At 45.0% G+C, this 22,167-nt stretch overlaps 2 protein-coding genes across 2 annotated transcripts; one reads left to right on the top strand and one right to left on the bottom strand.

Annotated features, from left to right (window-relative positions):
* Window positions 1–2,659: 2,659 nt before the first annotated feature.
* On the bottom strand, window positions 2,660–21,477 carry Rest (RE1 silencing transcription factor). The gene is made up of 5 exons (XM_057772033.1): window positions 21,193–21,477; window positions 18,201–19,104; window positions 12,519–12,602; window positions 3,910–5,318; window positions 2,660–3,714 (listed from the first exon to the last, which is right to left on the bottom strand). Exons 2-5 carry the CDS (start codon window positions 19,093–19,095, stop codon window positions 2,785–2,787), a joined length of 3,318 nt encoding a protein of 1,105 aa, XP_057628016.1. The 5' UTR covers window positions 19,096–19,104; window positions 21,193–21,477; the 3' UTR covers window positions 2,660–2,784.
* LOC130876358 (basic proline-rich protein-like) lies at window positions 20,200–21,605 on the top strand. Its single transcript, XM_057772875.1, has 2 exons — window positions 20,200–20,976; window positions 21,039–21,605. The coding sequence occupies exons 1-2, from the start codon at window positions 20,200–20,202 to the stop codon at window positions 21,603–21,605; spliced, it is 1,344 nt and encodes a 447-aa protein (XP_057628858.1).
* Window positions 21,606–22,167: the final 562 nt, after the last annotated feature.

The raw sequence follows: 22,167 nt of genomic DNA, 5'->3' as shown, positions 1-22,167 counted from the left end.
CAGCTCTGAAAAGAAAATATAACTTAAGATATATGAAAAAACAAGGTGAATACGGGGTTCAAAAATAATTAGGATACATTTTTTCTAAGGCTACCAAAAATTAGGCTTTAAAGAATTCTACCATTTCAAGTTTAACACTAGTTACTAGATATCAATTTACAAATAAGATGTTCACTTTTTTTGTTCCTTTATCAAGAGAAAAATCTACCTTCAGACTATGAAGTTGGTGACAAGAAGAGAGACTAGAAAACAAGATTCAAACAATCCCATGCAAAAGTCACAGTTTTCAAATGGAAGAACTCCAAACTGTACTTTCCATTGAAACAATTTAAGTAAACAATGGCACCAAGGTTTAGGCCTAATATAGGCCTGGCAACCAAGTCCTTGTTTTCTGGAAGAAGGCCTCAAAAGTCCCACTCAATTTCATTTCAATGCTTCAAAGATCAATTTAACGAGGTTTCAATTTCCTTTATATTTTTGTTTTTGACTTCTAATCTCAAATTAAAACTTAGTTTAGTCCCAGAAGGCACGGTTTTCCTTCCTTTACTATAGGAAAAACTCCACAAAGGCCTCTTCCTCAAAATCAGCTAGCTCCCAGCCTCCACCTGTGCTTGCGATGCATCTTTTCCAACATCTTGAATAGGTAACATAGGTAAAACGTGCTCATGAACATTAAAACTAGTTGTTAGAAAGACTTAACTAGCTTTATAATTTAATTTAAGTTTTAAAACATAAATACTTGCAGTCTGATCTGCACTGACAATGATTGTCGGAGCCTAGAATTCAACATTTACAAATCCTCATTCACACACACAAAGCACACACTATTACCACACAACTTGTGTTTTGAGAGAATTTTCTGCTTTTTAAATCTTTGGCCTCCCAGTCAATCCCAAGTTCAACCAACTTTAACTAAAACTTCACTCAGAATTTCCCTAAGCTTTTCACACATACATTAATGCTTGTCATCTTTCATGAACTGTCAAAATCTGAAGCCTGCTCAGAGATCGCCAGGTAAAAGAAAATAAATGAAATACACAGAGGTTATGTCCAAACAGAACATGACCACCAAAATGTCACAAGTCCCGCCTGGGATCGTACTTTGTAGCTACTACCAGTAAAAAACACATCCCAAGTTGGACTATTTCACGTTCTGGCATTGACCAAAGAGCACAGAACCAGTTCTGGAGCATGCGGCTTCTTGCAGTGTCGCTGACAACACCAGGATGGCTGCAATTCGCTGGAGGCCTCTCCTGTACAGCGGCTGTCTCACAGGGGCAGTGAGGACACCCACAAGTTTGTGGAGATCCCTGAGAAAGTATGAACATCAGCCCTGTTCAGGTACTCACTGGAAGATGCAGCTGTTGGCCAGAAGTTAGCACTCCATTCTTGATTAGCCATGTGGCCATGATGGCTTCCTCACAAGTGATATTCTATAGTTTGAACGGTAGCTATGTCTGGTTCCAGGTTTGCTGTTTCCAATCACTTGGGAGTTCTTTACTCAGCTAAGCGTCCATCCCAACGTCAACTATCTATTGAAAAAATAAACTCTTCAAAGAACGATTTATCACTCTCTAAGAGATAAGCTAGAATCAGCAAAAGAAAAAAAAACTCTAATGGCTGATATGAGATTAAATTTTGTCAATATGGGATCTCGTGGCTTACTGGAAAAGTCAGACCAGAGAGCTGTGGAATTACACATATGCTCACCATTCAAAATAACTTATATGAAACTGATTCTGGCATAGATAAGCAGTTAAAATAAAAATAAGAAATAAAAAAACAATGGATTGAACCTGCATGTTCCATTGTTCATAACCTCGCACACTGCAGTTCTGCAAAAAAGACAATTGCAAAGAAAAGGAAAACGGCCCTTTGCAAACAAGCCTAAAAGCACACCCCCAAAAGAAAAAAACATGCATATATGAATAAAGTGTTACTATCAAACACAATGCTATTTCTGGGGCGGGGGAGATTAACTGCATAGGTTAAAAAACAAAAACCATGTGCAACATATTAAGCCAGTAAAGCACCAAAATAAAAAACACCAAAAATCACTTTTTATAATGATTAACATACAAACACAACATATTGACCGTTAAGTCAGGAAGCAGTTACCTGGACAGATACAATGTCCACTGTCCAAAGAATTTTTCTTCAATTTAAATGTCTTTTGTGATCTAAAGAAACTTTAAAGTGCTAACTTTATTTATATAAAGCAGGCAAATTCTTCAAGTAATTTGCTACGCCAATTTTTATCAATCTGAACAAGGAACTAAAAATAGAAACTAAAGTGAAAAAGACAGAAAAAACTGACAGGCTGCAGGTGAACAAGGCAAGAAAGCATGTTCTACCATCTTGCCTTCCTCTTTCCACTCGACTGCACACACTAACAGATTTAAGTGTCTGTTTCCTTACATTGACCTCCTAGGCTTTGCTAAGATTTATGCAACAGTCAATAGATAAGACACAGTCCTGCCGGGCGGTGGTGGCGCACGCCTTTAATCCCAGCACTCGGGAGGCAGAGGCAGGCGGATCTCTGTGAGTTCGAGGCCAGCCTGGTCTACAAGAGCTAGTTCCAGGACAGGCTCCAAAACCACAGAGAAACCCTGTCTCGAAAAACAAAACAAAACAAAAAAAAAAAAAAAAAAAAAAGACACAGTCCTAAGAAAAAGAATGTCACTTCAAAATCAGCACTGGGCACTACTTAAAGCAAGCTTGCATTTGCCTCCTGCCTTAAACTAGAAGCAGAGACATGCTTACACCAGGAACTGCACTTCCGGTCTACTCCTGCCCCTCAGCTGCCTTCTTAAGGAAGTACACATTAACCAAATGGCGATTGAGGTGTTTGCTGTAATCTTTTTCCTTTCTAAAAGAACGATCACAGAAAATACAAACAAAATCTCCCTCAGTTACTTTAACTGCCAATCCTTCCTCTCCGTTTTTTGAAGCAGCTTCTTGTGGCCCTGGCCGAGCTCCATGCAGCCCGGAATCATCACTGCCTTCTGACATGTTATCACTCAGGTCGCTTCCATCGTGGCTATGGATGCCTTCATCTTCATCAATTTCCTGAGACTCGTTTTCAGCCAAAGTGATAGGCGGTGAGGCCACTACAGCTGCTGATGCCACTTCACGTTCTGCTGATAGGAGACGAGGCACTGGTGACCCTGGCTCGACTGCTGAGTCCTTCACAGGGACATTGTCTGCTGTGTTCTGCTCAGTGCCCACTTCAATTTCACAAGCCCCAGCTGAACTTGTCTGACACTTAGCATGTAGTGTTTCACCATCTGGCACTTTTGAATTTTGCTCAGAGGATAACACACTGGTAGATTCCTTTGGAGCAACAAGTTCAGTTTGGCTCTCGCAGGCTTCCTCAGTCCCTACTTTGAGAGGGGCTACTCCTTCCCCCTCAGAGATGTTTTGGTCCTTGGGTGTCTCTTCTCTTCTTGAGTTTCCCTTTGGCAGTGGTGAAGACAGGCCTGGACGACCCTGTGCACTCTTGCTTTCGTTTAGAAGCTGGCTCTCTCTAACAGGCACTAAGCCAACTTCAATGAGGACTTGTTCCTGCCGCAGCATCTCACGCCGTATGCTCAACTTCTCCTTCGTCTTATCTTTTCGGGGAGATGACCTTTTAGTAATGGGCTTGACTTGAAGAGGTGGTTTCATGACAGCAGGAAGCTCCTCTTGAACAGATCCCATGTGAGTAGGCCCTGTCTGCACAACCTCCATTTGAGCATAGTTCAAAAGAGAAGGCAACTCTCTCTGACAATGTCCCACCTGAGGTGGCTCCAGCAAAGATGACTGCTCCATGGGAGTTGGCAGTTCACTCTGAGCAGACTCCACGGGGGATGGCAGTTCATTCTGAGCAGAGTCCACGGGGGATGGCAGTTCACTCTGAGCAGACTCCACGGGGGATGGCAGTTCACTCTGAGCAGACTCCACGGGGGATGGCAGTTCATTCTGAGCAGACTCCACGGGGGATGGCAGTTCACTCTGAGCAGACTCCACGGGGGATGGCAGTTCATTCTGAGCAGGCTCCATGGGAGGGGGCAGCTCGCTCTGAGCAGGCTCCATTGGAGGGGGCAGCTCGCTCTGAGCAGGCTCCATTGGAGGGGACAGCTCGCTCTGGGCAGTCTCCATTGGAGGGGACAGCTCGCTCTGGGCAGGCTCCATTGGAGGGGGCAGCTCACTCTGAGCAGTCTCCGTGGGAGATGGCAGTTCCACCTGAGCAGGCGCCACTGAAGGGGGCAGCTCACTCTGAGCAGGCTCCATGGGAGATGGCAGTTCCACCTGAGCAGGCGCCACTGAAAGGGGCAGCTCCACCTGAGGAACCCCTGACTGGGAAACCTCCATCTGAACAGGCCCTGTGTGAGCGATATCCATGGGAGAAGGAAGCCCTGTCTGAATAGACCCTGTCACAGTGACCACAACCTGAGCAGGAACTGGAGAGACCTCCCCGTGAGTCAGCTCTAGGGAGGGAGGCTCTGTCTGAGCTGTCTCCTTCTGAGTCTCCTGAGCAGGTCTGCTGCCTTTCTTACTTGGTTTACTTTTTACAGTTTTCTTCTTTGTACCTTTCTTAATGGAAATATTTTGCTTTTTATTGTCCCCTTTGCCCTCCTCCACTTTGCTGTCCCCCTTTGGCACTTCGGATCTGTTTTTGGATTTGCTCTCTGTCTTCTGTTTCTTTTTCGGCACTGGTTCCTCATTCACAGGATCATCTGAGGAATGGGCTTCAGCATCCATCTTTCTTTTGTTTTTCTTGGCTTTACTGAATTTGTCTGAACTATTTCCTGTATGTACATCTATGTGTTTCATCTCTGCGGCGGATTTCCGAGTTCTGGTAGTTACCTGGACCACTGCAACATTGCCACAAGACTTCTTCTCTTTTTTCTCTACTTTTACAGGTTTCTCGTTTTTCTTTCCAGACATATCCCCCTTTGTTTTTGTTTGCTCTATCTCTGTTTTTTCATTGGTGATGTTGTTATTATGCAAGTCAGCCTCCTTCTTTTTGGTTTTCTTCAGTTTCACTCTTGAGACATCCATGGTTTTACTAGGACAGGTAGGATGCTTAGATTTAAAATGATACTGTAGATTACACTTCTTGGAAGCCGCATAGTCACACACGGGGCAGTTGAACTGCCGTGGGTTGACATGCAGCTCCACATGCTTTTTGAAGTTGCTTCTGTCTGCCGTTTTATAGTCACAGTGAGGACAGTTAAGAGGTTTCGGCCCGTTGTGAACCTGTCTTGCATGTCGGGTCACTTCGTGCTGATTTGAAGCCACATAACTGCACTGATCACATTTAAATGGCTTCTCACCTAAGGGTAAAAATGAAATGTTACCACAGAGAGAAGACACAAATCCAACATTAAAATATCCTTAGGAGTTGTACATGTAAAATTACCAGGCCATTTATTGGAAAGACATGACCATGCACCTTATATCTTCCGTATTTATTTGTATAACTTTTCTCTATCTGGGATGGAGGCTTCATTCTCAAAATAAATTGAAGGAATAATCAACCCAGTCAACCATTATGTTCAAAACAGTTTATGAAGTTAGCTATCTGGCACTATTAAAGAACAGGCTCCACCCAGAAGCAAAGACCTGCTGGCACAGGCCACAAGCCTATGGATGCCAGCTCTGGGACAAAGATACTTTCCAAGAGAAAAGTTTTTAATTTTCTGCTCCTCACCCTCCAGAATTCTTTAAAACTAAAATATAACATAATATAAAATATATTTGTAAGGTCAACCTAGAGAGGAGTCTTTAACTTTGAGCTACAGTTCCAGACTATATGCCTCATTTTTAAGGCTCTGCTGAGCCTGAGGGAGTAAATTTAACCCTTAACTCATTACAAGAGGTGAGTCAGTTCCGCTAAGACCATAGTAACTGTTTTAAAGCAAAAATAAGGATAAAGTCAACTAAAAAAACTTAGTGATTTTTTTTTCTCTTAATTTCTCTATAAAAGGGGCAAAGAAACTAACTAAATGAGGACTGGCATACAAATAAATACAGTATGTAAACAGTCATAATCACAAAGCCCACCCACCCAAAAAAGCAAAAAACATTCTACCTGAATACATACCCAACTAGATCACACTCTAGTAAATATTACCAATTGGTATCCATACCCCACCGGTCCAATGGAATGCATAGTAGAGAAACGGAAATTGACATTTATGAAAATTAATCTTTTAAACATTCTCATGCATTATTATCCAAGTTTACCACAAGCAAAATTAAACATGAAGCTTAACTATGACAATATTAAAGATTACAACATTAGAAATAACCTGTTGACAGAATCCTTAATCTCCCCAAAAACATCTACCCAGGTATATCAAATTAGGTTTGTAGATAAATGGCAACTCTTTCCATGTTAAAATCCAAGCATTTCAGTCAGGCATGGGAGCGATACCTGTAATTGCTGCCACTCCAGAGGCTGAGGCAGGAGGACCACTGTATCTGAGGTCAATATGGGCAGTTTAGCAGAGTCTATCACCTGCCTGGCGAGCACAGGGCCCTGGACGTCACTGTGCTTCTTTCTACAACACACATCTCCACTTGGTCCTGCAGTCCCTGCTAGTACTACTGTGAAAAACCATCTTCAAGGTGACTTGCACCTACATAAGAGGTCAGTCTGAGCTACGTGAGACCCTGTCCCCAAACAAAACACAAACTCCTAGATTCAATTCCACATAAAACCTGCCATGGTGACACACATCTATAATCCCAACTCTCTTGAATAACAGTTCTTAAGAGAGACAGCAAGATGGCCCCTTGGTTAAGATTTCTTACCAAAACTTCTAGTAAACGTTTAGTAAAAAGTTCCACATAGAAAGCAGAGAAAAAACTCACAAGCTGTCCTTGCGTGATCTCCACACTCAAGCATTGAACATATGTCGACATACACAATTTATTAAATAAATAATTAAGTTACTAATTTATTAACTGTCATCTTCAAAATTGGTACTGCAGTTCCAGGATGGCCAGGACTACACAAAGAAATGAGGTTTCAAATTACAACAAAAATTGGTACTGAACAAGAGCAGTTTCTAGGGAGGTCATTGACCCTAGGTGTGAACTTGCTACTACAGTGTAACAGTCATGTCATCAAATTGCTTCCTAAACTTTCATTGTAGCAGGCCAAAGTGTGATAGTGGAAGGCTTGACCCTAAATAAGACATCTATGTTATCCTATCCAAAGCTCGGGAATATCACAGAAGGGGGAAAAGACAGGATAGAGGATGTACAGCAGGACATTATATTCATGAAGTCATTTGTGACTGCCTGTACGTCTAAGATAGCAGTCATCAACATTCCAGACGAATGAAGGAGGAGCACAGAAGGCCCCACTCTTTCCTGAGTAGTTAAGAGGCAGTTAATGAGTTGCTAGGGATGAAGTCATAACCTCTCAGCAGTATAGCTAACAAGTTAAGCTGCCCTTATTCAAGTAATAACTTCCTACCTATGCTTATTAAAGAAATCCTAATTGTCTATTGGCTGAGGAAGGGGTTGGAGTGGAAGGAGGGAACTTGAAGAATGGATAAAAGGACAGGGAGTTTTATTATTTATTTATTTTTTTTTTATTTTTATTTTTGCTTTTTCGAGACAGGGTTTCTCTGTGGTTTTGGAGCCTGTCCCGGAACTAGCTCTTGTAGACCAGGCTGGTCTCGAACTCACAGAGATCCGTCTGCCTCTGCCTCCCGAGTGCTGGGATTAAAGGTGTGAGCCACCACCAGGACAGGGAGTTTTAAGACTGAGGAAGATCCTCAGGATCCACATGGTGAAAGAGCCAAGTCCTCTAAGCTGTGCTCTGACCTTCACATGCATGACTGATATAGCATATGTACCCCACAGACATGCACAAACTGTAATTGAAAAAAGTTCAATTCCCATCCAGGCCATCAGGTTCTGTAGCAGGAGCCTTTACTAGCTGAGCCATCTCTGAGAGGTTGAGACGGGGTCTCATATATCTCAGGTTGGCCTTGATCTCACTATATAGACACAAACAGATTTAGATTAAAAGGAGGGGTGGGACTGGAAACGAAAGGAAAATATATGGCAGTCTCACTCTTGTGAGGGCCCAGAGTTATGAGTCTGTTCCACCTTAACTGGACATCAGAGAGTTTGAGCTTATTTTTGCTCTCAACGTTGTTGGCAACAGGTGTCTCTACACACTCTGACCTACAACGTGGTTACTTGGTGTTTTGGATATTAAGATGACACAGAGGTGGATTCGCTCCACCCTGACCAAAGGTCAGAGAATTCAAGCATACTCCTGGTCCTTCATTTAAAATAGGTTTGACACAGGGAGTGACTGTCTATAGCATACTTGGTCTAGGGTGTGTTCACTGCATATTACTGTCCAAGACATCAAATCCTTTACTCAGAAAATAATGACTTGATGTCTCAAGTATTAAAGCCAGTAACTGTTCTGCTTGTCCTCTATCCCATGGTTTCTCCCCTCCCCCGCCCTATATTAGAGTATAAAAGCTTAAAACAGATAGCATCCAACATGGGGGCCTTCAAAAACCTTTCTACCCAGAAAAGCATAAAAAGCTACCTACATAAGCTCCCAAAGTGCCATAAAATATATTCTTCCAATAAAATCTATTTTTCCGATTCACAGTCATAAAAAACAAGCTGGGAGCCGGGCAGTGGTGGCACACGCCTTTAATCCCAGCACTCGGGAAGCAGAGACAGGCAGATCTTTGTGAGTTCGAGGCCAGCCTGGTCTACAAGAGCTAGTTCCAGGACAGGCTCCAAAGCTACAGAGAAACCCTGTCTCGAAAAACTTAAAAAAAAAAAAAAAAAACCAGCTGGGTGTGGTGGTGCATGCCTTTTATCCCAGCACTTGTGAGGCAGAGGCAAGAGGATCTCTGAGTTTGAGGCAGTCTGGTCTACAGAGCAAGTTTCAGGACTGCCAGAGCCACACAAAAAACCCCTGTCTCAACAGAGGAAAAAGGAATATACTTTAAAAGAAAAGCTGTATTGTTATGTGAGTGCTATATAGACATGTGTGTTGAGTGTGGTGTACATACATTCTACAGGATCAGACTCCCGGAACATCACTTTTAACTGAGCCACCTCAAACCCCCACTCCCTTTATTTTGAAAAAAGCTATTATATAAAACCCAGGCAGGCCTCAAGCTAAATATGCAGCTGAAAAAGGCCTTGAACTTCTAATGTTCCTGCTTCTATTTCCCAGCAGTGGGATTATAAATATGTATTATATGCTGCTTTAGGAAGAACCCAGACACACACTTCTGCGGTAGAGCTCTGCAGCATAGCCCCATCAACTATAATGTTCTTTAAATAGGGTTGATAAAGATGTTGGGACAGTTGGGAACTGAATTCTAACTTCTTATTTTCAGAGACACTTGTCCTTTTCTGTCCTGCCTAGGCACGTGTCCTCATCTAAATAAATGAAGACTGGCATATTTGCATTAAGACTGTAATTTTCAGTACCCTGTATGCATATCAATATCAATAGGTATTAACAATACTTACTTAGCACAATATAACAATTGCTGATAACTATAATATATTTAAAACACAGCAGAAAACTCCAGACAGTATTAACAAACCCAAAGAAAAGGCAAAGATTATCAACTAGAGTAAGACACCACAGAAAACATTGAACACTGCCCAATCAAGAAGAAAATATTTATATAAATATATGTTTATATATATATTTCTTATATATATGAATCCTTCTAAACCAGAGCTGCATGATCGTAAGTAACGGGTTAACCACAGGTGACTTCAAATAAGCTGTGTCACAGGATAAATGTCAAGCATTTAAGATTAATTTTCAGTTGACCAAGAAAAAAAACTGACTTGACATGAAAGCCAGCAGACATCCAGAAAGGGAGACCCATTGCAGAGGAAAATAACTTTATATTGCAATTAAAAGACAGAATTAACTTACAATGCTCCTTTTTTTTTTTCCTTGTCCAGTGCTAGGGATTGATCCAGGTCTTGTACAATGTTGTGAAGCCACACTACACTGAGCTACATCTTCCTCCATTCTACGTGTTGTTATTGTTTTTTTGAGACAGGGTCTATGTAGACCAGGCTGGTCTAGAAGAGTTCCAACAGCCTGTCTCCCAAGTGCTGGGATGGATTAAAGAACTAAGTAAAGCTCTCTATAGAATATTAATCCCTCATATCACCAAACTCAAGACCCTTTTAATTGCCCTTGGAGAATGAATCAGGAAGTACCCAAAAGCGGTAACATTTTTGGGTTTTGTTTTTTCCAAGACAGTACCCCTGGCTGTCCTGGAAATCATTCTGCAGACCAGAATGGCCTCAAACTCTGAGATCCATTTGCCTCTGACTCCTGAGGGCAGGGTGGATTAAAGGAGTGAGCCACCAGTGCATCCTTTTTTTTTTTTTTTTTTTTTTTTGGTTTTTCGAGACAGGGTTTCTCTGTGGCTTTGGAGCCTGTCCTGGAACTAGCTCTGTAGACCAGGCTGGTCTCGAACTCACAGAGATCCGCCTGCCTCTGCCTCCCGAGTGCTGGGATTAAAGGCGTGCGCCACCATCGCCCGGCTCCACCAGTGCATCTTTATGTAACCAATTTAATAGCTTGGGAAGATATCTGAGTACATAGCAAGCATGTAGGATCAAGTAAGCCTTGCTGAGCGGTGGTGGCGCACGCCTTTAATCCCAGCACTCGGGAGGCAGAGGCAGGCGGATCTCTGTGAGTTCGAGACCAGCCTGGTCTACAAGAGCTAGTTCCAGGACAGGCTCCAAAACCACAGAGAAACCTTGTCTCGAAAAACCAAAAAAAAAAAAAAAAAAAAAAAAAAAAAAGAAAAACCCAAAAAAAAAAAAAGAAAGCCTTGCTGGGCGGTGGTGGTGCACGCCTTTAATCCCAGCACTTGGGAGGCAGAGGCAGGCGGATCTCTGTGAGTTCAAGACCAGCCTGGTCTACAAGAGTTAGTTCCAGGACAGGCTCCAAAACCACAGAGAAACCCTGTCTCGAAAAACAAAAAAAAAAAAACAAAAAAAAAAACAAAAAAAAAAAAGAAAGCTTGGCAACCGCAGGGTGGCCATGGCGCACGCCTTTAATCCCAGCACTCAGGAGGCAGAGGCAGGCAGATCTTTGTGAGTTCGAGACCAGCCTAATGTACAATAGCTAGTTCCCAGGACAGGCTCCAGAACTACAGAGAAACCCTGTCACGAGAAAAAAAAAAGAAAGAAAAAGCAAGCCTGGCAAAGTTTTAGACCTAGCTTTTGGGAGGCAGAGCAAGAACTGTGAGTTCTAGACTAGCCTGACCCACATGAGCATAGTGAGCAAGCTACAGGCCAGCCAATGTAGGAGGAAGTCTGACAAGATAGATACTAAGAGGAGCCTGGAAATGAAGCTCAGTTATGCAGCGAAAGCTTAACAGATGCCAGCGTTTTAAATATACAAGGGCCAAATCAAGTCAGACTCTATAATACAACCAAGTTTATACAGGAGATAACTAAGAAATGTTAAATTCTCTAAGTCACAATTACAAAGGTAGAGCATAGGTAAAATCTGAGCTGAAGGCTCTATCAGAGTTTGGATCCTAGCACCTGTATACTCCAGCAGCAAGGGATCCAGTACCCACTTCCAGCCAGAGTGCTTCCCATACAATCACAAATACATACTAATAAAAGTAATAAGATTAGGTTAAATCAGATAAAGACCATAAAGATGAGTGGGAGGGGATGTGGAGATGATCTGAGGCGCTGGGAAAGAAAAAACATGATCAAATAAATTGTATGACAAAAATTAACTAGGGGTTATATCAAAATGTACTGCTTGTTACTTACTGGGGTTAACCTCCTGCCTCAGTGCAGATTACAGCATGTGCCCCCATGCATAGCTCTTTTATTGAAGTATTAGCACTCTTCTGAGTTCTAAAAACTACTAAGAGTTAGAGAGATGGCTCAGCAGTTAAGAGCAATTTATGCCCTTGTAGAAGACCTATGTTTAGTTCCCAGCACCCACATGTAGTTAGCTCCTAACCATCTGTAACTCAGTTCCAAAAGCCCAGCACTTAGGAGGCAGAGGCAAGAGGATCTCCATGAGTTCAAGGCCAGCCTGGTCTACAAGAGCTAGTTCCAGAGCTACAGAGCTCCAAAGCTACAGATAAACCCAGTCTCAAAATAAAACTTCAGAAGAAAAAAAAAGGAATGCTTCCCAGAAAACCTTTGCCTGCTTTTACAGATTTATTCTCCCCACTTCATTTTGGTTTTGTTTTTTTTAGGCGGAGCCCTGCCTGGCATGACGGCACACACTTAATCCTCACACTTCTGAGGCAGAGGCAGCTGAATCTCTGAGTACCAAGCCAGCAGTAGCTACACTATAAGATCATAACTAAGAAAAAACAAACTTTTTTAAAGATCCTCAAAAACATTAAGTTATAAACAATTCAGTTACAGTTCTAAAAGTAATTCTTTAATAAAGAAGTTTGGAACAGTGAAATAAATACAAAGATAGCTTACTGAAATTGAAGCTATCATTTCGTACCAACCTGAATGAGTACGCATGTGTCGAGTTAGATGTGTCTTCTGAGAACTCGAGTAAGGACAAAGTTCACATTTATAAGGGCGTTCTCCTGCAAAATTATAAGGATAATGTTTAAGATGTAACAATCGAGCAAAAACAATTCTCAGCAGTCTAACTATTCCCTCCCATATGTTTTTGGGTATTTCAGGGTTTTGGGGGTTGGTCTGGCTAGGTTTTATTTTGGAATTTGAAACAGGTTGTTTTCCTAGATAGTCCAGGCCAGCCAACACTCAATCCTCCTGCCTCTGCCTGAGTAGAGATTTATACAACCATGCCAAGAAAAAAATATCTCCAGCCATTTTCCATTTTTTATTTATTTTGAGACAGGGTCTAAAAGCGTGAATTTGTGATCTGACTCAGTCTCTCAAATACCGGGTATCTGCCAAACTTCTGACAATACACTTTCACTATATTTTTAAATTGTGTTGTGTTGTCCAGAAAATTAGTTTGAGGCAGGGTCTTACATAGCCCAGGCTAGAATGAATGACCCTGAACTCCTTTAACCTCCCATGAGCTGGGACTGTAAGATGTAAGCCATCATAATCATAGCTCAGTATTTTACAACAAAAGTCCTCGTGTCCCACTAGTGGAGGAACCAGACCATTATTCCAGTTGTGTAAGTTCCATCTGCACAGTAGTACACACAACCTATAGCGCTCCTACGTCGGAGAAGTGGGAGGGGCTGGATACACTGGTAGCTAAGAGTTCTTGGGCAGCATGACCTATAGGAGAGTCAAAAGTGAACACCAGCTCCAGTGAGATAGCTCGATTAAGAGCAACTGATGCTCCTGCAGGGAATTCCAGTTCAGTCCTTAGTATCCATAGGGTAGCCGAACCATCCATGACTTCAGTTCCAGGCTAGGGCCCTCTTCTGACCTCACGCAGACATGCATGTGGCAGAACACTTACATATAAAAACATTTTTCAAGGGCTGGAGAGATGGCTCAGTGGTTAAGAGCATTGCCTGCTCTTCCAAAGGTCCTGAGTTCAATTCCCAGCAACCACATGGTGGCTCACAACCATCTGTAATAAGGTCTGGTGCCCTCTTCTGGCCTGCAGGCATACACACAGATAGAATATTGTATACATACCAAATAAATATTTTAAAAAACATTTTTCAAGGTAAACAAAATTCTCAGTGTTTAAAAAAAAAAAAAATCACACAAAATCCTGTTTAAGAGGCATCCAAATTTTTTTTCTTGAACTAAAGCCTACCTTCAGTGGCTCCCATTTAACACCCAGAATTCCAGAATGCCAGGGATGGTAGGCGTGCGCGCACGCGCGCGCACACACACACACACACACACACACACTGCATTTCAAGGAGTTAACTTTGAAGATTTTTTTTACCTTGGCTGAACACTGTTGACCCACACCTTTGATACCAGCACTTGGGAGGCAGAGGCAAGCAGATCTATGAGTTCCAAGACAGGGAAACTCTGTCTGGAGAGGTTGGGGTGGGGGATATTTCCCTCAAACAAAATCTTAGCTGTTTGTGTCTAATGTAATGTCAAATTTAGTTCAAGTCCCCACCTGTAGCCACCTAAATCCAAAGAACCCAGAATTACATTTTAAGATTGTCTCCAAATCACAAATCTTGGCTGAAGATGCATGCAGTCCAAATTTTTGAACCAATGATCCCCCTGGCCTTAGCTTCCAGTTGATTAAAGAGGCAACCTACCAGCTCTAAAGGCATAAGAACAGTGAGTGGAGTGATAAGTACAATTACTTAGTCAAAGTTCTGGGGCACTCATGCTGTCTTCCATGGTCTATCAGTATAAACCAACAGCAATTTATCAAAATGAACCGTAGTTATTACAACAAAACACTTATTACCTGAATGTATGCTCTGTACCATTTTTGAGACCAGGTCTCAATATGTAACGCTGGCTAACCTAGAACTAGCTTAATATATAATTATATTAATGCTTACATGTAATTACATATAAATTATATATTAATGTGTATACATACACACATATATGTATATATACATACACACACTTGAAGTGAGATCCAAGAAGCTCTCACTTCATAAACAATAGACTTCAAAAACTGGCAACATTAAGGTTTCTGAAATAAAATTAAAAATCTGAGTCACAGCCGGGCGGTGGTGGCGCACACACCTTTAATCCCAGCACTCGGGAGGCAGAGGCAGAGGCAGGTGGATCTCTGTGAGTTCGAGACCAGCCTGGTCTACAAGAGCTAGTTCCAGGACAGGCTCCAAAACCACAGAGAAACCCTGTCTCGGAAAAAAAAAAAAAAATCTGAGTCACGTGTGATGCAAGCCTTTGATCTTAGCACTGGGAGGCAGAAGCAGGAAAATCTCTGTGAATTCCAGACCAAACTAATTTAAATAGCTCCAGGACAGCCTGAACTACGACATACAACCTAAGGTGTCTTGGCAGTACTCTCTAGCCCCATGTCCTCAAAGCACCCTGGTATTCGTGTGTGCATACGATAAACCTGCCTCAATCCCTGGCTCCATTTCAGACAGTGCTAGGAACTCTTTCTAGTCTTACTGGAAACATAATGGTGCCATTACAAAACCCAAACCTATTTTCCAACTGCATATATGCCTCAAATTACTATTAGGTTTAGCACAGACTGGATTAGTGTTTGCTCTTAGAATTGTAGACTAGAGGGTTAGTTTTGTTTTGTCCCCTGTTGCCAGCTCCCACCCCCTCCCAGGCTGGGTTTGTGTCCTAACTGTCCTGGATCCAGCTGAGATTCAAGGTGTGCACCACCACGTACAGCAATAAACTTGAGTTTCAGAAAATTTTTCATTAAATGAATTTTCAGCTTGGGACCCAAGCACAATTTCTGAAATCGCTAAGGACATCCCTGCCATTTTGTCCTGTGTATACATATGCAGAGTGGCATTCTCAGTATTGTTGATCCTCATAAAATTAATCAACTCTGAAAAATACTGATGATGCTCTAGGCCCTAACAAATGTTCCATCAAGATGTAATTCAAGTAAATCTAATAGATCCACCCCATCGATGTGCTCATCAGAAGGCTGAGGCAGGATGAATTCGAGGCTGGCCAGAGTTTTGTGGCTTACACCTTTCATCCAAAGCAGGACTGCCAGAATTCAAGGCAGAGCCACAAAGAAAGCTACTCCTGAAGGAACCCAAAAGGAGTCTCACAAAACAAGTTTGAGCGCGGTGGTACAGGCCTGCTATATACTCACTCAGAATACAAGAGCAAAGATTGGTTTGGAGTTTGGGGGAAAGCTAGACGTACCTGGTGATTTGAGGCCAGCCAAGGCTGTACACACAATTGCCTAACAAAAAAAGGAATCTCCATAGAAGCATTTCCCAGCAGACTTGTGGTGGCAGATAACTGGGACTGAGGGAAAACAGGAAGAGACTACATTGATATGCGATTTTGAAGTGGGCTTTTGTAGCCCGGGGCTGCATCCAAAAGCAGGGAACAACCTTGAGCTCCGGAGCTCACTGTAGTCACTAAAGGTGAGGTAAGCATTTTTCTGGTTTGTTTTTTTTTTGTGGTTTTTGTTTGTTTTTTGTTTGTTTTTTTTTTTTTTTGCCAGTCCTTGTATTTGTTTCTATTTATTAGGGGTGGGGGTAGGTGTTAAGAGTCAAATCTTGGGCCTTGTGCACGGTTTGTAAGCACTCCAGTATGTGAGCTGTATCAGAAAAAGATAAAATCTGAAATTCCTAGAACTCACTAAGCTGTGGTCTAAGTGGTCTAAGCTGTCCTTGAATTCAGAGACCATCCTGCCTCAGTCTCTGGCTGGCCTTGAGGCTTTAATTTCTTTGGACTATCTTACAGGCAGGACTGTAGTAATGGCAACACCACTCTATACAGAGGAAAACTACTATATACTTACAACAAATGGTATAATAACGAATTCTATCCTCAAAGAGGTTTATTTTGGAAAAACTGACACCATTAGTACCTCACTCCTATAATCCCCCAAATAGTCTGGAGACTAATGGACTCAGGAATCCAGAGCTAGCCTGCACTTCAGAAACCTTCAAAACCTGTCTCAAAAAAAAAAAAAAGACAAGCAGCCAGCAGCCTCAGCCGATGCCTTCTCCTTTCTTCCTTCTCACTGCCGACCAATCCCTCTGGAATTACAAGTCCTGAAGCCACCCAACATCAAGGCTGGAAACTGAACCCGACCCCCAGAAGAGCAGCCAGCATTCTTGTAGGCAAAGCCGTCTCCACAGCATGTTTCATACTCTGAAGAAGGTTCCGGGAGACTCTGGTTAGTTCGAATCCACAAGTGGGTTACATGGCACGACACTGGACCCTATCAAGTTTTGTGGGGTTAGTTTTGTTTGCTTTTCTTTTTCTTCTGAGACAGGGTTTCTCTGTGTAACAGTCCTCCCTATCCTGTAACTTGCTCTGTTGACCAGGCTGTCCCCGAACCCTGAGATCCATATGCATCCTAAGTGCTGGGATTAAAGGCACGCATCAACACCTCTCAGCTATTTTTCCTTACTCATCTGTATTTTGTATCCATTGGTGTTGTCTTGCATGTATGTCCTGGGACTTGAGTTGCAGTCGTGAGCTGCCATGTAGGTCCTGGGAACTGCACTAGGTCTTCTAGAAGAGCTAGTGCTCTTAACTGCTGGACAGCAGCGATCTTAAAGGCTGATCCATCTCTCCAGCCACTTTGAAAATTTTCTTCTTGATGCTGAAGACACAACATGAAGCGTTCTAACATATGTGCTTTACTACTGAGCTACACTAACCTTAAGAATTCCTGACCACTGGGCCAGAAAGTCCTCGCAACCTGTAGGCCATCAGGATACTCTGAACAAATGCTGTTTCTGTCTGCAAAGTAATCCTCATGGGTGTGTTTGCTTGCTCTCTTAGGAAAATGGCTTCAATTTGCAGTGATTCTACTCTTGGCTGGAGAAATGGCTCAACAGTAAAGAGCACTCAGTGGCTGCTCTTTCTCGCAGAAGACCCAGGGTTCACTTTTCTGAATCTACAAAACTCTCCAGTGGATTTCCAGGAACCCAATGCTCTCTTCTGGCTTCCGAAGGTACCGCACACGTGCAGTGCACTCACATACATGGCTTCCGAAGGTACCGCACACGTGCAGTGCACTCACATACATACAGTCCAACTACTCCTTTACATAAAGTAAAGGGAAAAGCACACAGGTTCAGTAGCAAGAATGCTTGCCTGGCAGGCACAAGACCTGGTGTTCCGTCTCCCACTTCAGAATCATAGTGACTCAAGTCTGCAATTCAACTGCAGATCAAAAATTAAACAACCTCAGCTATAGAATAGTTGAGTTCAAGGCCAGTATGGACCACCAGAGACCCTGTTACAGAAAGAGAAAGGGTAGAGCTGGGTAGAGCAAGGAACACCTTTACTTCCAGCAGTGGAGGCAGAGACAGGGGGATCAGAGTTTGAGGCCAACAATGAGTTTCAAGGCAGCCAGAGCTATAGTCTATTCCAAAAGACAAAACCAGAAAACAAACAAAAATTGGTGGTAATAAAGTTTGAAAGTTTTGTTTGACAAACTATACGAATTTAATCAGTAGGCTTTTTTTTTCTGTCTAAATCCTCAATTCCCCTGGTAAACTAGTGTTTGGTTTACGTAATCTATAAGCTTTAAAAAAAAAAACACATTTTGTGAAATAAAATTTAGGTTCTCTTACCTGTGTGAGTCCGAACATGTTGTACATAATTATTTTTTCTGTCTGAAAAATAGTTGCATTTGTTACACGTGTAGACTTTTCTTGGAAAATGGTTTCTCAAGTGTTTCCTCCAGTGATACTCGCTCACTGTTGTGTACGTGCAGATGATACACTTGTAGACACGCTCATTATCCCCAGCTCTGGTGTGGTGTTTTAGGTGGGCCGTGTAGTGATCATACCGGTTGGTATTGTAGCCACAGCGGTCGCAGCGGATGGGGCCCTTGGAGAAATCCCCCTCCTCGGCCGCGGAAGAGCCAGATTCCCTGGCTTTGGCCTGTTTCTCGGCATTCTCTTCCACAAAGAACTTTTTCGCACTGTGAACCCGGATGTGATGTACAAACTGCTCTTCGGAGTCGGCTTCATACTGGCAGGGCTTGCAGCGAAAGGGTTTGGCCTTCATGTTCTTGCCTTTGTCCTCGGGCCCAAGCATTTCGGGAGGGAGGTCTTTGCTCGAGTTGTGCATTTCTGGGGCAGCTGATGCTTCGAACACCGGCTGTGGCTCCACTGCGCCGAGCTCCAAACTTCTCAGTCCCACATTTACCAGCCCACTGGGGTCACCTTTGAGTTCGGCAGCTTCTTCAAGTCCTTCCCCCTCGCTATCTGAGAAGTGGTTGTCCCCCACAGGCATCAACTCTGCCATCTGTCTTTCTTCACCCACCAGGTAATCACAGCAGCCGCCAGTGACTTCCCCAGTTAAGGCCACATTGGCTAACATGATGAGCTGGGGTGCCGCCAGTTCAGCTTTGGAGAGGTCATGCAAGTCATACATATCGTTAGGTAAGGCCATGCCCATGTTGCCGCTGCTGCTGAACAGACTTCCTCCTCCAGAAGACTGCCCCATCACCTGGGTGGCCATAACTGCACACTGAATAAAGTATAACAACAACAAAAATACCATTTAAATCTGGTCCTCGTTAGCTAAAGCAAGCATTTTCCCAATGTATCCTTTACAACTCAACGAGCTTCATTAACTTCTATCAACAAATTTAAGATATGTTTATTGCTGGGAACAGTGGTGCCTGCCTGTAATCCTACCTAGGAAGGCTGAGCAAGACTGCTGTTAATTTTGAATTACCTTTTATTGCAGTCGCAAAAGCATACAAATGAATAACTATTTCCCTACACTCAAAAAAAAAAAAAAAAGCAACTCTTTCCTGCATTAGGTCTACCACTGGCATGCCCAGTGTGTCAGCCTTTTCCTGGTGGTTAAACATTTTTAATGTCAACTAAAATAACTTTTATTTCAAAGCCCTGAATAGTAAACTATTGTTCTCTCCGTTTTCCCTTTCAACAGTTCAGTGGTCTGAATGAGAACCCCCCTCCAATCCACAAGCGATTCTATGCGTATAATGAATACATCAAGGAATCTGGAAGGCTGGAATTTAATTTCTTCCAGAAAACTCAACGAACTCTAAAAGAATAAACTGAAAAACCAACCGACTTTTAATTTTTTGATGACTCTTAACTTAAAGGGGGTGGTTATGGATCCCTTTTCCCACAAAAGGGGAAGTTTTGAAGCGTTTTTTCTGTTTGAAAACTTCCCTAAGGGCCGTGCAACTCAACACGTCAACCAGCAACTTTGGCGCATTGTGCTTGACTTGGCCTACTTGCCTAGAGGAAGCCATTACAGATCACCTTCTTGAAAACAAGTTGAGTTTTTAAATGGTCTCAACGTCTACTCTCAAAAGGCGCTAACCTCGAACTCAGTGTCCTCTTGCAAAGTACGAAAGGCAAGACATGCAAAAAGTACTAAAACATACACTTAAAACCGAAAATACAAAAAGCAGTCCGTTTCACCAAGCGTCTACACACAAGCTCGCTCTCAGTTACATGCCCCAACAAAAAAGTTGGAGTCGAATGCCATCACAGGAAGCAGCGGGCCACAGTTCTCCTCCCCTGGTTTAACAGTCCCACGGATTCCACAACTGACCCCACACACACATCCACTTTAAAACTCCCCATGAACCCCAGCTGCCACACTCCAAGGAATCCCCACATCTCTCGGGAAGGCTGTGCAAGCAGAGCCCGAGCGCAACGTGTTGCACGGAATTCCTACGTGCTGCTGCCACCAGCGCCGGCCTCGGCGGCGGCATTCCTAACTGAAATAGGCATTCGGCCATTTTCTCAAAATACCAAACACAAAGCAGCTCTTTGCAAACTTGGGCCCTCTTGCTTCCTCTCCGCCACCGAGCCGCGGGCGGTGCCTCGGCTCTCGCCCTCGAGCTCTGCCCACCACCCTAGAGGCGCCTCTCAGCCCGGCCGCGGCCCCGCGGCCCCGCAGCCCCCTCCCCCGCCGCCCGCGCTGAGCCCAGGCAGGACCGGGTCGGAAAGTTACCTCGCCGCCGGCGTCCGGCTCGGGCCTGTGCCGGGGCTCGGAGGCGCCCTCCCGAGGCTGCCGGTCCCCGGTCTCACCGAGTGGCCCCACGCGGGCCGCCGCCGCCCCCGCGCCCGGAAGTTTGAGAACTTCGCTCCCCCACCGCGCAGAGCCAGCGCGGGCCGCAGAAATCGCTGTCCAGCCCGCCGGCGGCGCCGCCCGTGCCCCGGGCTGAGTCAAGCGGGGCGGTCGCCTTCCGGCCCTGGCCCAGCCTTGGGGGAGGGGGCGGCGAGCCTGGGACGTCGACGGGGCCCGGAGCGGTGGGCCCCGGGCGAAGAAGGGGAGGGCGGGCAGAGGGGAAGTTTCAGGACCGCGGTCACCAGCAGCGGCGCTCCGGCCTCCGCCGCCCCGACACCTAGCGCCGTGCGGAAGGGCCGCCCCGAGCTCGACTGGGGACCGGTGCCCCCACCTCCGCTCCGCACCAGCCCCCGGCCCAGCCCGTGACTCGCTCCGTAACCCGATCCCGCCCCCGCCCGCCCGCCGCGCCGCCCGAGCCACAGTATCTGCAGATCAGCCCTGGACAGCGCCTCGCGCCGCTCCGCGCCTGCCCGCCGCCCTCCCAAGTCCGCGTCGTCCTACCCGCTCGCCTGCGCGCCCACGGACCGCCGCTCCCGCGTCGCCGCCGCCGTCGCTCCCAACTCCTTTTCTTTGTTGCTGGACTTTCGGGGGAGGGGAGAGAGAGCGGGGAAAAGTTGAGCGCCGAGGCCCGCGAGATCCGCGGGGCGATCGCGGAGCGGGATCAGACCTCCGGCCCTCGCCCTGCCGTCGCAGAGCTCCCCGCTGCCCCGGTCTGGAGCCCGCGGCCTCGGCGGCGCCCGGTCTGCTGTTGCGCCGCGAGCTCGCGGGAGCCGCACATTCCAGCACAGGACGCTGCGCCGCGCACCCGGCCCGCGCCGCCGCCCGCCCGTCCGTCCGCCCGCCGGACACGCCCCCTCGCCGTCCGCGCGCGCCCGCGGGCACGCCCCCTCCCCGCCCGGGCGCGTGGCCGCTAGGCGCGCCCCACCCCTCGGCCCAAGGGCTCGATGAGTTCTCCTGGGCTGGCTCGGGGCGCGCCTCGGGGGAAGCTCACCTAATCCGCCCGGCCCCCACTCCCGCCCTAGGCTCATTAAAGGGGCGGAACCTGCTCCCCTTTGCTTCTTTCTTTTATAAATGGCCAAAGTTGCCCCCAGCCTTAGCCGAGCGTGCCCGAGAATAGGGCTGGTTCAAGAAAAATGTGCAGGCGTTGACCGCCCTCTTGAAAAGTATTGTCACTGGCCTCTCAAGTCTAAAGCCCTGGAAAATACCGTTCAGGCGTGGCGTGTGGGCTCTTGCCGGTAATCCCAGCATTCAGGACGCTGTTGAGACTGGGGGATCAAGAGTTCAAGGCCTGGGTTCAAGATCAGCCTGGGCTACTTAAGGACCCAGTACAAAATAAAATTTTTTTAAAAAATTGTTAGATTGGGTCTGGCTGCACACGCTTTTAATCTTACTTGAAAGACGTAAGCACCAGGATATCAAGGTCATCCACTGCCACTTGGTAAATTGGGGGTACTGATCCTGTCTGTACTCGGTCTC

The sequence above is a fragment of the Chionomys nivalis genome, chromosome 6, assembly GCF_950005125.1.
Source record: "Chionomys nivalis chromosome 6, mChiNiv1.1, whole genome shotgun sequence".
Lineage (NCBI taxonomy): Eukaryota > Metazoa > Chordata > Mammalia > Rodentia > Cricetidae > Chionomys > Chionomys nivalis.
The sequence above is the reverse complement of the archived record's forward strand: the minus strand, read 5'-3'. Positions and strand labels throughout refer to the sequence as shown.

Bases quoted from the DNA above. Each gene is read 5' to 3' on its own strand.
- LOC130876358 (XM_057772875.1), top strand. From the start codon at position 20,200: ATGAACCCCAGCTGCCACACTCCAAGGAATCCCCACATCTCTCGGGAA. The intron at 20,977-21,038 runs GTGCGGAAGGGC...GCTCCGCACCAG, and splicing joins CCGCCCCGACACCTAGCGCC to CCCCCGGCCCAGCCCGTGAC.
- Rest (XM_057772033.1), bottom strand. From the start codon at position 19,095: ATGGCCACCCAGGTGATGGGGCAGTCTTCTGGAGGAGGAAGTCTGTTC. The intron at 12,603-18,200 runs GTAAGAGAACCT...ATAATTTTGCAG, and splicing joins ACATGTTCGGACTCACACAG to GAGAACGCCCTTATAAATGT. The intron at 5,319-12,518 runs GTTGGTACGAAA...TTTTACCCTTAG, and splicing joins ACACATGCGTACTCATTCAG to GTGAGAAGCCATTTAAATGT.